The sequence below is a fragment of the Adiantum capillus-veneris genome, chromosome 16 (assembly GCF_014529385.1).
Source record: "Adiantum capillus-veneris isolate H3 chromosome 16, ASM1452938v2, whole genome shotgun sequence".
NCBI classification, from domain to species: Eukaryota; Viridiplantae; Streptophyta; class Polypodiopsida; order Polypodiales; family Pteridaceae; genus Adiantum; species Adiantum capillus-veneris.
In genome coordinates this window covers 118,001,973-118,020,302 of record NC_140946.1, presented here as the reverse complement: position 1 = coordinate 118,020,302, position 18,330 = coordinate 118,001,973, and the positions used below count along the sequence as shown (strand labels likewise).

At 41.5% G+C, this 18,330-nt stretch overlaps 1 protein-coding gene across 1 annotated transcript in view; it reads right to left on the bottom strand.

The window, feature by feature from the left end:
• Nucleotides 1–2,234, bottom strand: part of LOC147439725 (emp24/gp25L/p24 family/GOLD family protein) — a 72,386-nt gene extending 70,152 nt beyond the window's left edge. The window contains exon 1 of the mRNA XM_086485524.1: nt 1,953–2,234. Coding sequence (XP_086341650.1) covers nt 1,953–2,153 — 201 coding nt within the window. The 5' untranslated portion in view covers nt 2,154–2,234. The remainder of the gene's footprint in view (nt 1–1,952) is intronic.
• Nucleotides 2,235–18,330: the final 16,096 nt, after the last annotated feature.

Sequence of the window (18,330 nt, the reverse complement as noted above, 5' to 3'; positions counted from 1 at the left end):
TCCCCATGGGGCAGTGGCGGGCACCGTATGGTGATCCCCTGCTAGGTGATGGGCAGCAAATCTCCACTTTCGCATTTTCTCCTCAGGACAGCCCATTCGGCGGGCACTTTAGTCAGAGACCGAGGAGAGCAGGGATCCCTACCTCCTCTAGAGGGTAGCCACGCCGGCATCCTTGAGGCCTTCGTCACTCTCTCCAGTTCTTCCTTTGCCAAGAGGTGGATCAGTGTTGGGGGAGCCCAGCCCATGTTGTGGCCGTGTCAGTGGTCTCGTGTGCACGAGTAGTTCGCAGTGTCAAATTGTCAATAGCAGTCGCAGTTGTGTGTACCTCGGTCTATCCATTGGGCATGTCAGTTCCATGCCGAACCACCCTTGGTCACTTGTATGAGCAGATTGTTACCAGCATGGAGAGCCTTTCCCAATCTCTCTCTCTCTCTCTCTCTCTCTCTCTCTCTCTCTCTCTCTCTCACACACACACACACACATTCTCAGATGTCATGTCTCTCTCTACCTCAGTTATCTCTCTTCTCCATAGGTGTACCTTGTTCATGTGTTTAGCATTGCAGGTGTTCTAGATCAGAGTCGAGATACCCATTGTATCACAAGCCACTTCTTGTCTTCATTGCATCTTCCGCTGCCACCTGACAGTTTGGGGCCAATGCCGTCTAGAAGTAAAACTCAACCACTCCATGTCTCCTGAGGATTCGATTTCTCTCTCATTCATTCAGTTGTATTGAAGTGCTAAAAGTCTGTTCCAATCTATCTTTCGGATGGCATGTGGTGCCCTCCCATTACAATTGATGACATGCCACATGGCATGGTGTGCACGTGGGGGAGCTCTAGCCTCTACCGTTGATACCATGGACTTAGCAGACACTGATGCCAATTGCGTGCGCATCGATAAGTCAATACTACTCTAGACTTTGAAGATTGAATGTGTATAGCATACAATCCTATGTTTCATCGCCCCCTCCTACCTTGTAAAATGTTTTCTTTTTTGGCCACGTATGTTTCAACCCGAGGGCCCAAATCGTACTTGAAACAATACTTCCGTACCCATATGTGTTTGCCATAAAGTAACGTATGGAAAGAACTAAGCTCCTCCAAACGTGCTCTCGTGTCCACACCCATAGTGCACTTTGACCAAAAGCAATGAGTATGCAGTAAATTTTGAAATAGAGTTTTCACAAGCAATAGCAAAAGGCCATGTCTCGATAAAAACTTCGGTATTATTGCAGCAATAATAAAACTATGTAATTGGAGGAAATAAAACTCTGAATGCTCAAGCACATATCAGCAATGAACATGCCTTCTCCAAAACCAAAAAGGCGTGCCATCAAATCGTCGCACGGGAGAACACACACATGAAAAGTAGAGACCTGTGGCTGGTTACAAATGGATGGGGAGAAGAAAAAGGAATCGTGTGTAACTCGATTTACATGGAGACGGAGTAACACGTTGCCTCCTGCCTATACACAACAGAGCTAATTTTCAGGAGTTGCACTAGCCTTGAGGAGGTCCTTGCAAAAGCATGCCCTTCTCCTACCCCACTTGGTAAGTGTTTTGCTCGCCTTCTTGAGCATAGATCAGAACTAGTTACCTAGTTCAAAGAATTCCCCCGCCCCCCTCTTTATCTTGGAAAAGGGGGAAATGGCCTCATCTCCTCAATGGACCCTCGGGTCAATTTTGGCCCCCTGCAGCCATTAATTATGTTCTCCTTCTTCATCTTCTTCTTCTTTTCTCTCTCTCTCTCTCTCTCTCTCTCTCTCTGTGTGTGTGTGTGTGTGTGTGTGTGTGTGTGTGTGTGTGAGAGCGAGAGAGAGAGAGAGAATGATAATGGCCACATGATCTATTGAAGAAGACACATGCACACATCACACACACACACACACACACACACACACACACACACACACACAGAGAGAGAGAGAGAGAGGGATGGATGTTGGGTGTACCGAGAAGTCGATGCCAGGGTGGTCCTCCCCCCAGAAGTACTCGTGATCGATGACCACAAAATTGCCCGTGACAAGGTCGCCTTCATACTCAACGTTCTCGTAAACGCAGTCGGTATTCTGGACAACGATCTGCAAGCCTTGGCAAACGCCAAGTGCTAGACATAAACAGAGAAGGAACGACACGCTCATCCGCTCCCCCATCGTCCCTCCTGCTCCTCCTCCACTCTCAGCACGTCTTTTGAAGTGGTCACGAGTCAACCAACACGAACGCCGACCAAAAACAGAAGGCTGTACACGACTTGAGTTCAAAGCTCGGATACAAAATGCTAAGGTCTCTCTTGGGGTCAACGTTAAAACTTCTCTCTCTCTCTTTCAAATTTTTCGTTGTTTGCCAGAGAATGGTAATCGCCACTCCTTCTCTACTACGGACTCTTCTGTGTGTGTATGTGTGTGTGTGTGTTTAATTTCACTCATGCTCATCGATCCACCACCTAAGACACGATTGAAAATCTTCTTTATTATAAGGTACAACAAGATTTACTAGTTGTGTGTGTATATTGAGGGAATTGTGAAGTTGCATTGAGAAAATAAAAATTTTCTAGACTTAGCAACCAAGCTTTATCTACATGATTAATGTTGCAACTATCATCAGTGTCTTCCAAATGATGATGTTTTGATGATCTGTGACAAATGAGGAAGGTTGCTGAGTAGCAATACTTTATCATGCATTCTACATCTACATAAAATCAAGCTAAACTTTTTCAAAGATCGTTCCTACAATTATGGCTTGACTTCCTCAGCTGCTAAGCTAGCAATCACACCTCCCCACCCCCATCCCCCAACACTGCCAAGATCAAGAAACTAATGTTCATGGATTTAGAATCACCACTCGCTCAAATGCCGAGAACACAACCTAGAGCCTTGCGCAGCGTAGCAGCTCCTTTTTGGGGCTTGTTGGTGGCTTGCTTTTGCAAGGCAAACCATCAAATCCATGCGCATAGCCCTACTGCAAATCTATGCAGAGCATGAAAAGCCGTGTGTTGTCAGGACACCGGCAAGGCCGGACTAGATAAGGCAAGGCCGGGCTAGGCGGTGTGGAACGGGGAGTCCAACTAGGGCAAAGGGCCAAGGGCATGCCTATATAAAGGGTGGTTGGGTGGTGGACTCTCAGGCTCTAGTCACCCCTGTCTTACATTGGTATCAGAGCATGGTCTATTTTTGGGCAAGAGGGCGTGGAGCTTTTTGCATGCTCCTCTCTTTGAGGGCGTGAAGAGCCGCCTGCTAAGGGGGAAGACGAAGTCGCACAGCGTGTGTTGGTTAAGATCGTACATAAGAGTCTTATTTGTAGCTTCTGCCTTCCCATTAGCCTGTGGGTGGGACAGAGCAAACTTTTTATGAACTACCATGAACTTATCAAGAAGATTTTGAATTGCTTCATTTATGAAATGTGTGTCCCGATCATTGACAATCTCAGTCTCAAGCAAAATGGTTTGCCAGTTTTGTCTTTCTCTAATCGTGTTTTGCAACTAGCAAATACGCAAATTGGATGATGAGCACAAGGAGGCTTTGATTTTTGGGTTGGACGACTATATTAGGTCCTGTAGATCTTGTAGATCTCAACAAGGCGGTAGCAATTGCTCTCGCGCACGGAGGGGACCTCGACCTCCACCATAGCTCGCCTGGCCTAGCTCGACGGACGCATGCTGCGAAGGGATGGCGTTCTCGTCACTACAGTGACGCCCAACACTGAACCGACGGGCATCTCTCTCTCTCCCTTGCCCTCGCGGCACTGCCTTGGTCACCATAGTCGATAGGGAGTTGTTTTTTCACACTCAAGGTGCCCACCACAGGCCGTTGGCCTTGGGCAATTCCTCAAAAATTTCAAGCTAGGGTGCGTGCCCACTCAGGCACGCACCCCATACCCAAGGTTTGCAACGGTTGTTGGTCGAGCTTCGACATAAGCCTCGGCAAGGGGCCACGAAACCACGAAATTCTTGGCAAACTGTCAGAATTTCAGAAATTGCAAGAATCAGTAGAAGTTAAATTTCGACGGAGTTGAAGTTTCGAAAGAGTATCTATTGCAATTTCTTCCTTCGGGAAGATTCAGTCGTCAACGACGTTTCAAAGTGAACAATTACAAGTTTTTGTTGGCATCTTCAAAGCATATACGGCGGACTACTCTCGATTTCAACGGAGTTAGCACGGCTACTATACTTTGCGAGTGCTCCCAATATCAGGTATATTTTCTTAGTACTTCTTTCACCGCATTGTGTAGCCATGGATTTGGATATCAATATGACATTCGATTTTGAGCAAAGTACTCCTGATCCTACCAATGATGGCCCGCGGCCGGATCCTCTCAAGGAGAGTACCCGTGACGCTATGGCAGGAGAAGATACTTATGAGTTGCTCGATATTCAAGAATTTCGTGCACTTCAGACACGCATGACAGTCATGGATGAAAATTTTAAAGCTTTAAATGAAAATGTTACTAAACTCTCCACATTAGTAATTCAATTAATGCATCAGCAGTCTAAGAGTCCTGCTGACACCCACATGCATGAGCACGTTGGCACACAAGGGCAAGGCCCAACTAATGATACGTTGCATACTCTCACTGCCAAAGAGGTGGATGACTTGTTAAAGAACTTTAAACCACCAGTCTTTAAGGGCGAAGACTGAGACCGCACTAAGGATGCAGTGAACATCTTTCTCAGCAAATGGGATGGAATTCACGCCTTACGGCATACTCTGGATGCAGTCAGAGCTCTACAGACAAGCTTAACCCTGGAAGGCAAGGCCTACAAATGGTGGATGTCTCTCAAGGAGAAGAACATCATACCACAGAGTTGGGCAGCCTTAAAAGCAATGTTCAACAAGGAATTTTTGCCTACAAACGAGGCCGATCGGAATTGGACGGCTTGGGATACATGTTCCATGCGCCAATACCCATCACTCCTTAAATATATCTCTCACTATCGGGATGTTATCCTCAAGTTGGAAGGCTTGGATACCTTTCAACAAGTACGAGGGTTACGAGGTCTGACACCCGAGCTTAAGAAGTATGTCAAGATGCAAGACCCTAAAACACTTGAGGAAGCCATAGTGAAAGCACATATTCATGATGACCCTGATGAGAAGAAAATACATAATCGTAATGTGCCTGCTAGTATACATGGTAATACACGCACTCAGTATGGGCACAATAAAACAAAATACATCTAAAAAACCCAAGGGGTCCAGGGGTCCTCTCTCTCCTCAGGATTTTGATAAAGCCAAGAAAGAGAAGTTATATTTTCAATGTTTAGGAAGAGGTCATGGCAAAAAGGATTGTCCCAAGGGGAAATCTGTTGCTCAGGTGGGATGGAGAAAGCAGTGCACACGGTGCAACTACTACCTCTTGAGTCTTCCTCAAAATTCTCCACAGTGGAGGTAACACACACTGAGGTGGTGCATGAATGCTGTCTCAGAGCTTCCATGTGGCAACAAACCTTTGGACCACATGAGTTAGTACGTATGCACGGATATTTGCAAGGGCACAAGGTGCGCATCTTGGTAGATGATGGTGCTACTCACAATTTCATCAATTATGGATTGGTGAAAAAGCTCAAACTGCCTCAAACTTTGAGTACCCACCGCTACAAGGTAGCAATGATGAATGGACATGATACTAAAATATGGGATACTCAATGCCGAGCTGTTCCATTGGAAGTACAAGGGTACTCTACTTGTTTGGATTTTCAGGTTATGAACATGGAAAGGGCTGATGTGGTTCTTGGTAGGGAGTGGTTGCATAGCCTAGGACCATAACTGAAGCATAGCTGTGAGCACAACAGCTTGATGTTTGAATCCCATGGCGCACATGTGTTGTTGTTAGGAGAAAAGGATATACCTTCATCACCACTGATTTGTACCACTGAGCTTATGCAGCTCATTTTTTATAATGAAATAGATCACGTTTTCTTGTGTTACTCACTGTCTCATTTTCTAACATTGAGTCTGTTGAACATTCCTCAACGCCGCATGCTTCTCTCTCCTCTATTCCACCAATTGCTAATTCTAAACAAGCAAACATTGCTAGTCAATTACAAAAATTATTAAAGGAATTCCAAGATGTATTTCCTAATGATTTTCCATCAGGATTACCGCTGACACGATCAGTACAACATAGCATTGATGTGGCTACAGGCTGTAAACCTATTAGTAAACCACCTTACCGTATGAGTTACTCAGAGGCTGCTGAGGTGGAACGTCAACTTGCTCACTACCTTAGCAGAGGGTTTATACAACCCAGTTCTTCACCATGGGCTTCGCCTATCCTTTTAGTGAAGAAAAAGGACAGGAGTATGCGCATGTGCGTAGACTACCGGGGCTTAAATGCGGTTACAATTAAGAACAAATACCCATTGCCAAGAGTAGATGAGTTATTTGATAAGCTAACTCATGCTCGCATTTTTACGAAAATTGACTTGCGGTCAGGATATCACCAAGTCCGTATTCGGCTTGCCAATATACCTAAGACTGCATTCCGAACACGGTTTGGACACTACGAGTTTTTGGTGATGCCCTTTGGGTTAACCAATGCGCTTGCAACATTCATGAATAGTGCCTTGAAGCCATATTTGGGAAAATTTGTCATTGTTTTCCTCGATGACATCCTAGTCTATAGTGCTTCTGAAAAAGAGCACTTACAACATCTCAGGCAGGTGTTTGAGTTGTTACGTACAAACAAGTTATATGCCAAGGAATCTAAATGTGATTTTCTAAAATATGAAATTCATTATTTAGGGCATGTTATTTCAGGTCACGGCCTATACATGGATCAATCCAAAGTGGATACCATCAAAAAATGGCCTCCTCCTAAAAATCTGAAAGAATTACATATATTTTTAGGATTTGCAGGTTTTTACCGAAGGTTCGTTAAAAACTATGCTCAAATTGTTGTTCCTATGACAGATCAACTTAAGGACAAAGGAAAAGCTTTTCAGTGGGGATCCGCTCAACAGCACAGTTTCGATACGCTCAAGGATGCATTAGCTACAGCTCCTATACTGGCTATTGTAGATCCTTTGAAACCATTCGTTTTGGAAACGGATGCCAGTGATCGTGCTATTGGAGCAGTCCTATTACAAGACGGACGGTCGATTGCATTTGAAAGTAAGAAGCTTGATGCAACTCAATAGAACTATTCTGCTTACGAACGCGGACTCTATGCAATAGTGTCTGCCTTAAAGACATGGCGGCATTATCTGCATGGTGCTCAGTTCGAGATTGTGTTTGACCATGAAAGCATCAAATGGTTTACACAACAAACAGATTTAAAGGGCCAAAAAGCCAGGTTGGCCAAGATCCTTTAGGAATATGACGCCAAGCTAAGGTATCGCAAAGGCCGATACAATGTAGTGGCAGACGCTCTAAGTAGAATGCCAAAGATCAATTTGCTCTTGTTCACGGAACTTCGTAGGTAGTGAATTTTTAGATTCTCTCAAGGGAAAATATGAGCATGATGAAGCATATTCCAAAGTGTGGAGCCATGTTCAAAAGAGGGATCCTTCTCACTCCAATGACGGTAGTGTACAATTAACCTCCACGCATAGTTCTCCTTTATCAAGTGATGAACTACAGCGATGGAAGCATTTTACCATCGACAATGGGTACCTACTCCACAAGGGGAGAGTTTGTGTACCGACGGACACGGACATTCGGTGCCAAATTCTTTATGAATGTCATGATAGTCCAAGTGTAGAGCACCCGGGGATTAGAAAAACTTATGCTCTCGTATGACGACAGTTTTACTGGCCAAGTATACATGGCTTTGTTCAAGCTTATGTCTTGCACTGCCAAAAATGTCAAGTTAACAAGGCAGAGCGCCTGAAAGCAGGAGGACTCTTACATCCTTTGGAGATTCCCAATGGAAAATGGGAAAGTATCTCTATGGATTTTATTGTAGGTTTACCAACCACTATACGAGGTCATGACTCAGTATGGGTGGTCGTAGACAGGTTGACTAAACTATGTAAGTTTATTCCGACCAAATCAACGGTTAAGACGCCAGAACTGGCCAAGTTATTTGTGGACAATCTATACAAATTGTACGGGTTGCCAAGTAACATTGTTAGTGACCGTGATCCCAAGTTTAACAGCCATTTTTGGAGAGTTGTATTTAAACGATTGGGTACACAACTAAACCTCAGTACAGTTGATCACCCAGAAACAGATGGTCAAACAGAACGGGTTAACCAGGTGCTAGAGGATATGCTAATAGCATACGTCAGCAAAAAATAGTCAGACTAGGAAGAATACTTACCTATTCTTGAGTTTGCCTACAATAGTGCTAAGCATGTCACAACAGGTTTCAGTCCTTTCATGCTCAGGGTTTCAACCTAGGTCACTAGTTACAGTGGGGTTGGCAACCGAAAAACTCTAATAGGTTAAGGATTTTCTCCAAAACCACATGGATATGCTAAAACTTGCTCGTCAAAATGTCCGGCAAGCACACGATCGGTATAAGAAATACACTGATGAGAAACATCGGCAAGTTACCTTCGAAGAAGGGAAGGAAGTATTTTTACGTGTGCCAGAACATTCAGAAAGTCTGAAAACTAGACTGACACCTAAATTATCTCCCCGATATTGTGGGCCTTTCAAAATACTCAAGCGAGTAGGAGATCGTGCCTACAGACTATTACTACCTTCACATTCTCGCATTCATCCGGTGTTTCATGTAAGCCATCTACGAAAGTGGTTACATGGGGACGACAATGTCATTGACCAACAGGTTTTGATTAATTGCATTAAACCTCCTACCTTACCGCATGAACCTAAATGTGTTCTTGATTATCATGAGTTGCGTACACAGCATCACGTACGACAACAAGCCTTAATCAAGTGGAAAGACCGACCTAAAGAAGGTGCCACTTGGGAAAACATTAGTGTTCTTAAGAAGAAGTTTCCCACTTTTGTTTTCGAGGAAGAAAACTCTTCTTAAGGGGGGAGTAATGTCAGGACACCGGCAAGGCCGGACTAGATAAGGCAAGGCCGGGCTAGGCGGTGTGGAAAGGGGAGTCCAACTAGGGCAAAGGGCCAAGGGCATGCCTATATAAAGGGTGGTTGGTGGTGGACTCTCAGGCTCTAGTCACCCCTGTCTTACATGTGCTCAACCTTGCAGCCTCTGCGTGTGTGTGTTGCTCGCAAGCTCTATGCTTGGTGAGCTTTGGCAAGATCCGTTGAAGGCATTGAAGGTGTTGAGACAACTCCTTGTGATGAGGCAAGAAGAGGCAAATGCGGAGGTATACTCTTAAGTATTTTGTGCTTGGTTGTTTTGAGCTTAAGTATTTTGTGCTTGGTTGTTTTGAGCTTATTACCTTAAAAAAAAAAAACGTTAGACTTTCTCTGAAAGTATTGCCCAACTGTGTTAAACCTTCAACACCGTCTTGAAGTCATGCTTCAGATGAAAAACTTGTGCTGGGTATTCTCTCCACACATTCCCAATGGGTATTCTCTCCACACACTCCCAATGAGATATAAGAGAGCTTATTTAAGGGTAAGTAGAGTGATTAAATATGAGATCTACACACGCTTAATGAAAACTCTCCTGATGCACAAATCAAGACCTCCTTCAACTAAGCTCCTATGCTCATAAGAGCGCTACTCAACCCTAGCTAATATGGATTTGATACCATGTTAAATACTATGGATTTAAGGGAACTAGGGTGGGTGATGTCTAACCATAATGCAGAGAAGTGTGAGCAAATGATAAGCGAATTAGGTTCCAAGATAGATTAGCTTGGACTCATAAACACGATCTTGAGTTGAGTGCAAGTGATCACAGGTTCATATGAAGCATTACACATCATGTACACAAACTTGGGTGAACTTCCATTGAGAAATGGGCCTCTTTTATACCAAGCCGTACACTGCTACATTGCATATGGGTTTTCTGCCCTTTACTCCCTATCGACCTTACCATAATCTTCAACAGTTTAAAACTCAAAGTTGTAGTCATATTTAGAGATTTGAACTCACAGATTGACTTATACTAAGAGAGTATTGGTAAGCATGGTATCCCCCGATATGTCAAAGCCTCAATTTATACAATAGGGAATATTGGTGGTGAGTCTAGAAAAGTTTTTCCATGTTTGAGACACTTCTCACGCGAGGGATACTACTCGTGGTTTATCTTTCTAATGTGGTAGAGCTCTAGATCATACTTTGGATATGCTTTGATTAATCTAGTTGCACGCAAAAGAGATGCACTTATTAGAGGGGGGAGTTACATAGCTTTGTTTCAACCAAATAATGAAAACCATATGAATAAATTGATATTATATGCACACAAGCCAAATAAAGGTTAAATTTTGTGATATTCATTGATATTGTGTTGATCAATATCGTAGGCATGCGAAATGTATTGTGCAACATGCTTTTGTTGGTACACACACACACACACACACACACACATGACCGATGTCAAATAGCTGGAGCAAATCCACAAGGGATCATTAGGTATTCTTTTATATATTTTAATATTATTTTGCATTCTTTGCTAATTGAATTTTCTTTTTTGTGATCTTTGACATTGTGTGAAAGCTTTGGTTCACACTTCCTTGAAGCATGTAGATTTTCTCCTCTTCTATTGAGAGCTTGATAGTAGGTTGGAGTGGGAAAGCATAAACATTTTAGATATTGGATGTATATTGGCCTAGAAAGTAGAGAAGTGCTCTGACTACATTAGTTTATGCAACATTTGTGCAACTCAGGCATTTGTAGCATACACAACACTATTTAAAGTAATGGTTGCACCTAAATGGATCTTGTACATTGTGGATTACCTCACCAAAGGAATCCTACCAGAGGGGTTGAGTAAAGCAAGAATGAAATCCATTCAAACCAAAGTAGAATGTTATGTGCTGATTGAAGATCACCTCTACAAGAGAGGAAAGGACAATCAATTATGAGTGTGCACCACAAAAGGTGAATACATTAGACTAGATCTACTACTAGTAAAGCTAATGCATAATCTTTTGTAAATGGAGATTGTGAAGCCAAGAAGAAAGAGGCTAGATCTGCTACCAGTAAATCTACTACAAAATCTTCTATAAATGGAGATTGTGAAGCCAAGAAGAAAGAGGCTAGATCTACTACCAGTAAAGCTATTGCAACATCTTTTGTAAATGGAGATTGTGATATTGATCTAGATGCAGAATGGGCATGTAGTGGAGAATGTACTTATGATCCTTCTGTCCACGATGCATTAATGTCGATTGTTGCAGAGTCACATGTCTTGTACTTTGATAGTGGTGCTATGTTAGCACTAATTCGGATACCATTTTTTGGAGCTCTCATTGTAAAAACACTTATTATTTTGATAAATCGAGAATATTGTAACTCCTATTTTTTGGATAAATCTTTGTAATTGATGAGCCGGGGCTACAAGCTTCCAGATTGTATCAACCTGTTATTACCCATCTTTAGTTAGAGCTCCCAGATTATTAGTTTTGACCACCAAAAACCTTGGCTAAGGTATAAAAGCCAAATTTTGTAAGTTAATTAGAAGTTTTTGGGTAATGAAATACACAGCGTGAGCTAACGGCGCTCACTTTTCTCCTTCTCGTGCTTCCTACTCCCTCCCCGGTTGTCACATTGCAGTCGCGCCTGTTGCATTGCAACCGCAGGTAAGAGCTCTACGCATTGACATAGGCATTTCACGGTATTTCGTAGCTTTTGGCGTCGCCGATCCGCGGCCTATATTCATCATAAGTAGGAATTTACACTTCAAAATAAAAAAATTAAGCATAGGTAGGGTATTTGGGCATCATTGCTAAGCATTTAGATGCATTCTGGGTCAAAAACGACCAGGTCAAAAATCCACTATTGTTAATAATCGCGATTTTTGCACTTCACCTAAAGTGAGATTTGAGACCATAAGCATGTATGCTTAGGTCTTATAAACTTGTCTTAGAAGTTTCGTTAGGATGTCATTTGATGCTGTAACGGATGTGATTTGTTTATCAATGAGCGATTGGCTTTTGGTGATTTCAGTCACTTGAGTGTAGCTTGAGTTAGATGCGAGTTGTTTGTTGTTTTTCGAGAGATTGACAACCTCTTGTAGCTTCTATGCACTACTCGAGTCAACTTCGTCCCTTGGATTGACAATTGAATCGTGGTTCTCGTTAAATCTCCAATAAGATAGGAGTGAGGTTAGACACCCGTTTGGCGCCGTTTCCGAGGATCGAAGAGACATAAACTAGGAAAAAACACGAGTGTCTTGTGAAGTTATCCTTTAACTTCCTCTAGGATCTCCTAGAGTAGAAACCTTCTTTTTAGAAACCACGTAGCTTAAGATTGTCATCTTTTGCTGTGTAGAGGTAGCTTGGAGGTAAGTTGTACTTGCTGAGTGCCTTTAAGATTGTAGGATTGTAGAACTAGATTATGATTTTGAGGATGATTGATAGACGAGACAAGTCTGAAGATCAATGCTCAGAAAACCATAAAAAACAAGAAAACGAGTGTTTGTGGACACTTTCCATAACCCCAGTGTATGAGAATCTAGGAGTAGGGTAAGTAGGATCCGAGGTGGATTTCAGAACATTGCTCTCTCCGAAAGAATTATTGTGAGTTGTTATTTGAAGTTGCAGAATTTCAAGTCTACGGCTAGAAATAGCACGAAAAGACTCCAAACCACTCAATCCGACTGGAGAGTATGCTTAAAAGTTGTATGAACCAGTGGGTAAGCTCAAGGACACATTGAGGTAAAAATTTCAAGAGTTTGCAAAAACTCAAATTATTTACTTTTTCTTGACATTTTAGGCCAAATTAAATTTTGACTTGATTCATAGGCTTCAAATAACTCATGAAAAGACTGTCCATTGAAAAAGTGCAAAAAAATGTTCATTTTAAGCTTGAAGTAAATAATCATGATTATTTACTTTCAGCTCAAAACTGACCAAGCTTGATACCAATGACTCATTGCATGTGTACAAACAACTTTTGTCAAGGCACATAGGATTTGGATCACCAAATTGACCAAAAACTGGGTGAAAACTAAAGTTTCTATTGACTTTCAAGAACTTGAGTGTAAATTTGGAAAAAATTTGTCCAAACTCAATGAAATTTGATTCATAGGCTTATATCATGTGGACATGCTCACTTGACCAAAAAGATGCAAAAAGTTGCCAGAAGTAAATAATCGCGATTATTTACATCTGCTCTATTTTTCAACTTTTTTGACTAAGTTAGCATACCAATAGTTTTATCATGTTGTAATAAGCCCACAAACCAAATTTGGTAAGATTTGGATCATTGGATTGAAAATTGTGACCAAATTTGCAAAGTTAGTCTGCGGACACAAAACTGATGACCATTTGAACAAAAATTGTCCAAACTTGATGAAACTTGTCCAGGGTGCTTAAGTTGAGGTGCTTAACAAATTTGTGTCAAGATTGGGACAAACTTGCAAAAATTTAGCTAGAGTAAATAATCGCGATTATTTACATATGCTTCAAAAATTGACAATCTTGCACATTTGAGTATACCACAAGGTCAAGCATATCAAGTAGACCACACAAATCAATTTTGGTGATATGTGGATCACAAAAGTGAGACTTAAGCCAGATTCTTAAAAACCGAGTCTGCGGACATGAAACAATTGCTAAATTTGAACAGATTTTGTCCAAACTTAGTGAAACTTGTCCAAGGACCTTAACAGGTTGTATACTTGGCAAACCAAGCCAAAAAGTGTAAAAAATTCACAAAATTAAATAATCACGATTATTTACTACTGCTACATAGAGGCTCTAGTTTTGACTTTTGAACTTGTACAGTGTTAGACCAACATAATACCAGGCCACCGGGCAATTTTGGGTTCAATCGGATCCAAATTGGTACATGTTTACTCAGTTTCGAGGTTGCAGATTAATCCTTTGAATTTTTGCCAAAGTCGGATATGAAAGTCTCGATTGTTGACTCCCATAGCTTGAATTGAAGTGATACAGATAGACCAATCACAATAGTTAGCAAAAATTACACAGTCTTTGTGAAAGAATAGCTAACTTGATCAAAATTGATACAAGATCAGGTTGCAGCCAAGGAATCAACAGTTTGACAGAAGTTGCAATCAAGTCAAGTGGAAATTGACAACAAGTCAATCCGATGGTAAGTACTCTATCCAGGGCTTCACAAGTCTTTATGAACCTTAGATCTGGTCGTGTACTAGTAAATCAAGGTATATTTGGAGAAACTTTCAGTAGAGTATTCACTGAAGAAAGCGTGAATCAAGGCAATTCCTTGTAGACTATCCTTGAAGAAGTCTCAGACACTTTTTCAGATTCAACATCTGAAATGTCTTCCTATTCGACTCACTCAGAAACCGGAACAAAAGTGCGCTATAAGCATATACTCTCTTTTTATAAGAGTAATCACCATGGAGCTCAGGTTTACCTGGATCCTAGCGAGAGTATGCTATTCGCATTGATGACCATGGTATTGAGTTTGAAGAGGAGATCATGGCAAACAAACAAGGAAAAATATACATGGATAGAAACGGAACTGAGTATTTACAAGTCGAAAACCGTGATGTGATAGACAAATGGGGGTTATAAGTAAGCACCATAATTCTAGATATGGCAGCTAAAGAAGGACCACCAACTTTGGAATTTGAGGGATACGATCAAGTTGATTTGAAGCCTTTGAAACGGCTTAGTACAGATAATCCTAGGATCGGAATCTATTGTTGGGAGGATAGAAATGTAAAAGATCTTCTGTGGACTTTGCATGCCAAATCGGGACAACTAACACCCATGAAGATCATCTATATCTTCAAGATTAAAGACAAGGGATCAGCATATCTACCAACCTACCTATTTAGGGATTGTTATAAAAACAACTTTGTTATGATGACTCCTGAGGAGGTAGAACAAACCAAATACCAAGAGTATTCCATAAGGGATTGGATATTGGGCCAAGAACCAGAAACTATTCCCAGAGATGAACACCGTGAGAGAGTAATGTTAAGAACTAGAAACCACCTCATCACTAAGAAAACCGAGTGTGACACTAAAGCCAGTCCAGGGCTACATGAATCACTATTTCCAACAAACTGGTTTGAAGGACTCGGAACAAGACCAGGAGACCGGGAGTTGAACCAAATAGATGTGTCACACCAACTGATTTTAAAAAATGGGTCAGAAAATACAGTGGATCAGAGGATCCATACGACCACTTAGCAAGCTTTAAGCAAGTGCTAAGAGCAGAAAGCATATTCGATTTCCATACTCAATTCGAGGGGTTTGGAATGACATTATAAGGAAAAGCGTTGATATGGTTCCAAAACATTGTACCAAGGTCAATCATGGACTTGAACACATTACTCAAGGATTTGTAGCTACTTGTTCTAAAACGGGGATCAAACACATTACGATAGCTCAAATCTACAGCTTTACACAGAAACAAAGTGAGTCTCTTAGGGATTGTGCAACTCGAATGAAACAATACATTGCCAGATGCCCCATAGCTAGAGATACCTGCAGACGAACGACTAGTATCATTGTTTCTAGAGGGACTACTAAACAAAGAACTTCATACTACTATATAGCAAGAAGCATACAACCCTAGAAGAGTGTGTGCTAGATGCTATTGACTTAGTAGACAACTGTGATATTTTCAATGAAGAAGATGTCCTTGAGGATAACCAAAGTGAGAAAACAACATCCACTAAACTAGCACAAGTGGGAACGGCTGCTGCAACACCACTTTCAACCATAAAAGACATGCTCAAAAGGATGAATGACATGATGAATAACATGTAAAAAGCACCTATGAGGGGACCGGGACAAGGGGTACCTCAACAGGGACAACCAATTAGACTGCAAAAATGGTATGCAATCGAGGATAAATGGACTAACCATGAGACCAATGAGTGCTATTACCGACCAAAGTATGATGGGAATGTTCAGTACATGCCTATGAGGCCACAAGGACAACCCATGTACAAATATCAACGTAACATGGCCCCAACTCAAAGACCACCAATGGGTATAGAAAGACCTCAACCCGTGTTGGGTCAACAACCTCCATATCCAGGATAAATGCAGTACCTATAAAGTACATGCATATAGAGGGAGTCATATATGAACAAGCACTAGTGCTTGTTACACCCTATGCTGAGCCTAGTCCATTACAGTAATGGTAGAAGGAGATTGGTTTAATTCACATCCACCACCAATGGAAGAATATGTGACTTATACTCCACCAGAGCTTGCACCAATGTACCATGTGGCTAATCAAGGTGTTAGACCTCCTATGGTAAGACCCATGATTAAGCCCATAACTGGAAAATGTCATAACAGTGGTGCAGATGATCATTGAAAAATGAATGCCCAGAGCCTGACAAAAACCTCAAGCCAGTTGAAGCTTATTGCATACAATGTTGCAAAAAGGGAGGACACTTCTCGGAAGATTGTCCAAAAAATCCTTTAAACAAGGGTAAAACAGTAGTGAACGTACTCCAAGTGATACCTAGTAGCTCATCTGAGAGTGAACCGATTTTTCCAATCAAGGTAATCACCAGAGCCTAGAATAAGAACTCCTCTGATGATTTGGAGAATGCAAAAATTACCTCTCAAAAGATCAAAAGAAGCAGAAGCAAAAGGTATGAGATGAGAAAACAGAAACAAGGGCTGAAATCTAGGAAAAAGCAAAGAAGCTATTCTAGGAAAAGGTGAACAAAACTGGAAGCAAAATCAAGGAAACCATCGTGAAATCTGGAGGATCAATTTTGTTTGATAAAAAATTTGCGCCTATTAATGCAGCCTTGAAAGCCTACCAAGCGGGTCGTAAAGCAGACCAGAACATGGAAAATAAATGAAAAATTATCCTTCTCCAGACATGGAAGCAGCTAAGCTTGAAGCTTATTAAAATTTGGTAAGAATCACGCAGGAGTTGCTGGAAAAATAAAAACCCAAGCTCGAAAGTATGACAAAATTGAGGAGCTTCTGGTAAGAGATAATCAAGAAAAATCCGAAGTGGTGGTAGAACCCCACTTTGAAACAAAAGAGCCAGAACTTATAGTGCCAGACAACGAAGATGCCTTAGACGGAATTCCATTCGTAGAAGAAGACTGGCTACGACACTTATGGGAAAAAGTTAGAGAGATCAATGATGGAAGCCTAACTCTGAAGTCAGATGCTATAGAGGAAGTTTGGTTAGACAATCTACCTCCTGATATGGACATGGACGTACAATCCTTGTATAGGGATTGCGGACCTAAAGCTTCAAGAATGTCTAAACCATTGACCTTGAAAACATTACCCTCTTACTTGGGAGATAACGAAGATGAATCCATAGTGTGTAAGACCACTCAAGTAAAAAGAGTGGAACAAACCCTAGAACTAGACAACATTCATTCAATCATGTCTACACCCATCCAATGCACTCTTACTTTAGGAGAACTGTTAAAAATCAGACCATATTTATGGAATGATTTACAAAAAAATCTAGAGAAGGTGGGAATAACGGGGCTAATCGAACAAAATTTGGAAAAATTGAAACACGAAATGGACAACAAAGAGATTCGTTATGTTCCAATGAACAAAGTCGGAGAATACTACGAAGGGGAAGAAGGAAACACGACCCTTCTAGTGAAGTATAATGACATAGAAACCATGGCAATACTGGATAGTGGGACAGGCATAGCCATAGCCACGAAAGCAGTATGGGAATCCTGGGGACAACCAACCATTAAACAAACTCGAATGAAATTGCAATTGGCTGATGGACACATTGGAAGACCATTAGGACTGCTTGAAAAAGTGATAGTTAATTCCTGTGGGATTGAATATCAACACACTTTGCCATAGTAGACTTTGGAAAGAAACTCAATTACGAAATCATATTGGGAAGACCTTTCATGCTACAGGTATAGATCATTCAAGATTGGGGAAACAATTATCTGTACTTGAAGCAAGCGAGATCAATAACAAGGGTTAATCTAAAAGATCACACTTATAGAGATGTCATGAAAACGCCCATACAGGAGTTCAATTCAGTCTCTTTGGCTGAAATGAAGCTTCCATCTTGGTTGAACAAAGACACTCCTATTTGGATGTGCGGAGCTTCAAAAAACATGAGCTTGAAAAAGAGAAGAATGTATCTTAGAAAGGGATTGCACGGATGAAGCCTATGTACCTGAATCCTTTCCAGAGCATCTGGTTGAGCCATTTGAAGGGACTCAAATTTTAGCGACAATGGATGTATGTGTAAATACATCTATGCCTACTCAATTTTGCAATGAGGACGGCTATGCATAGTTCCCATCCGAATGATTTCAACCCTCTACATTGAAGATGAAACTGAGGAACCCAAGGACTTGATGAAAGCTCAA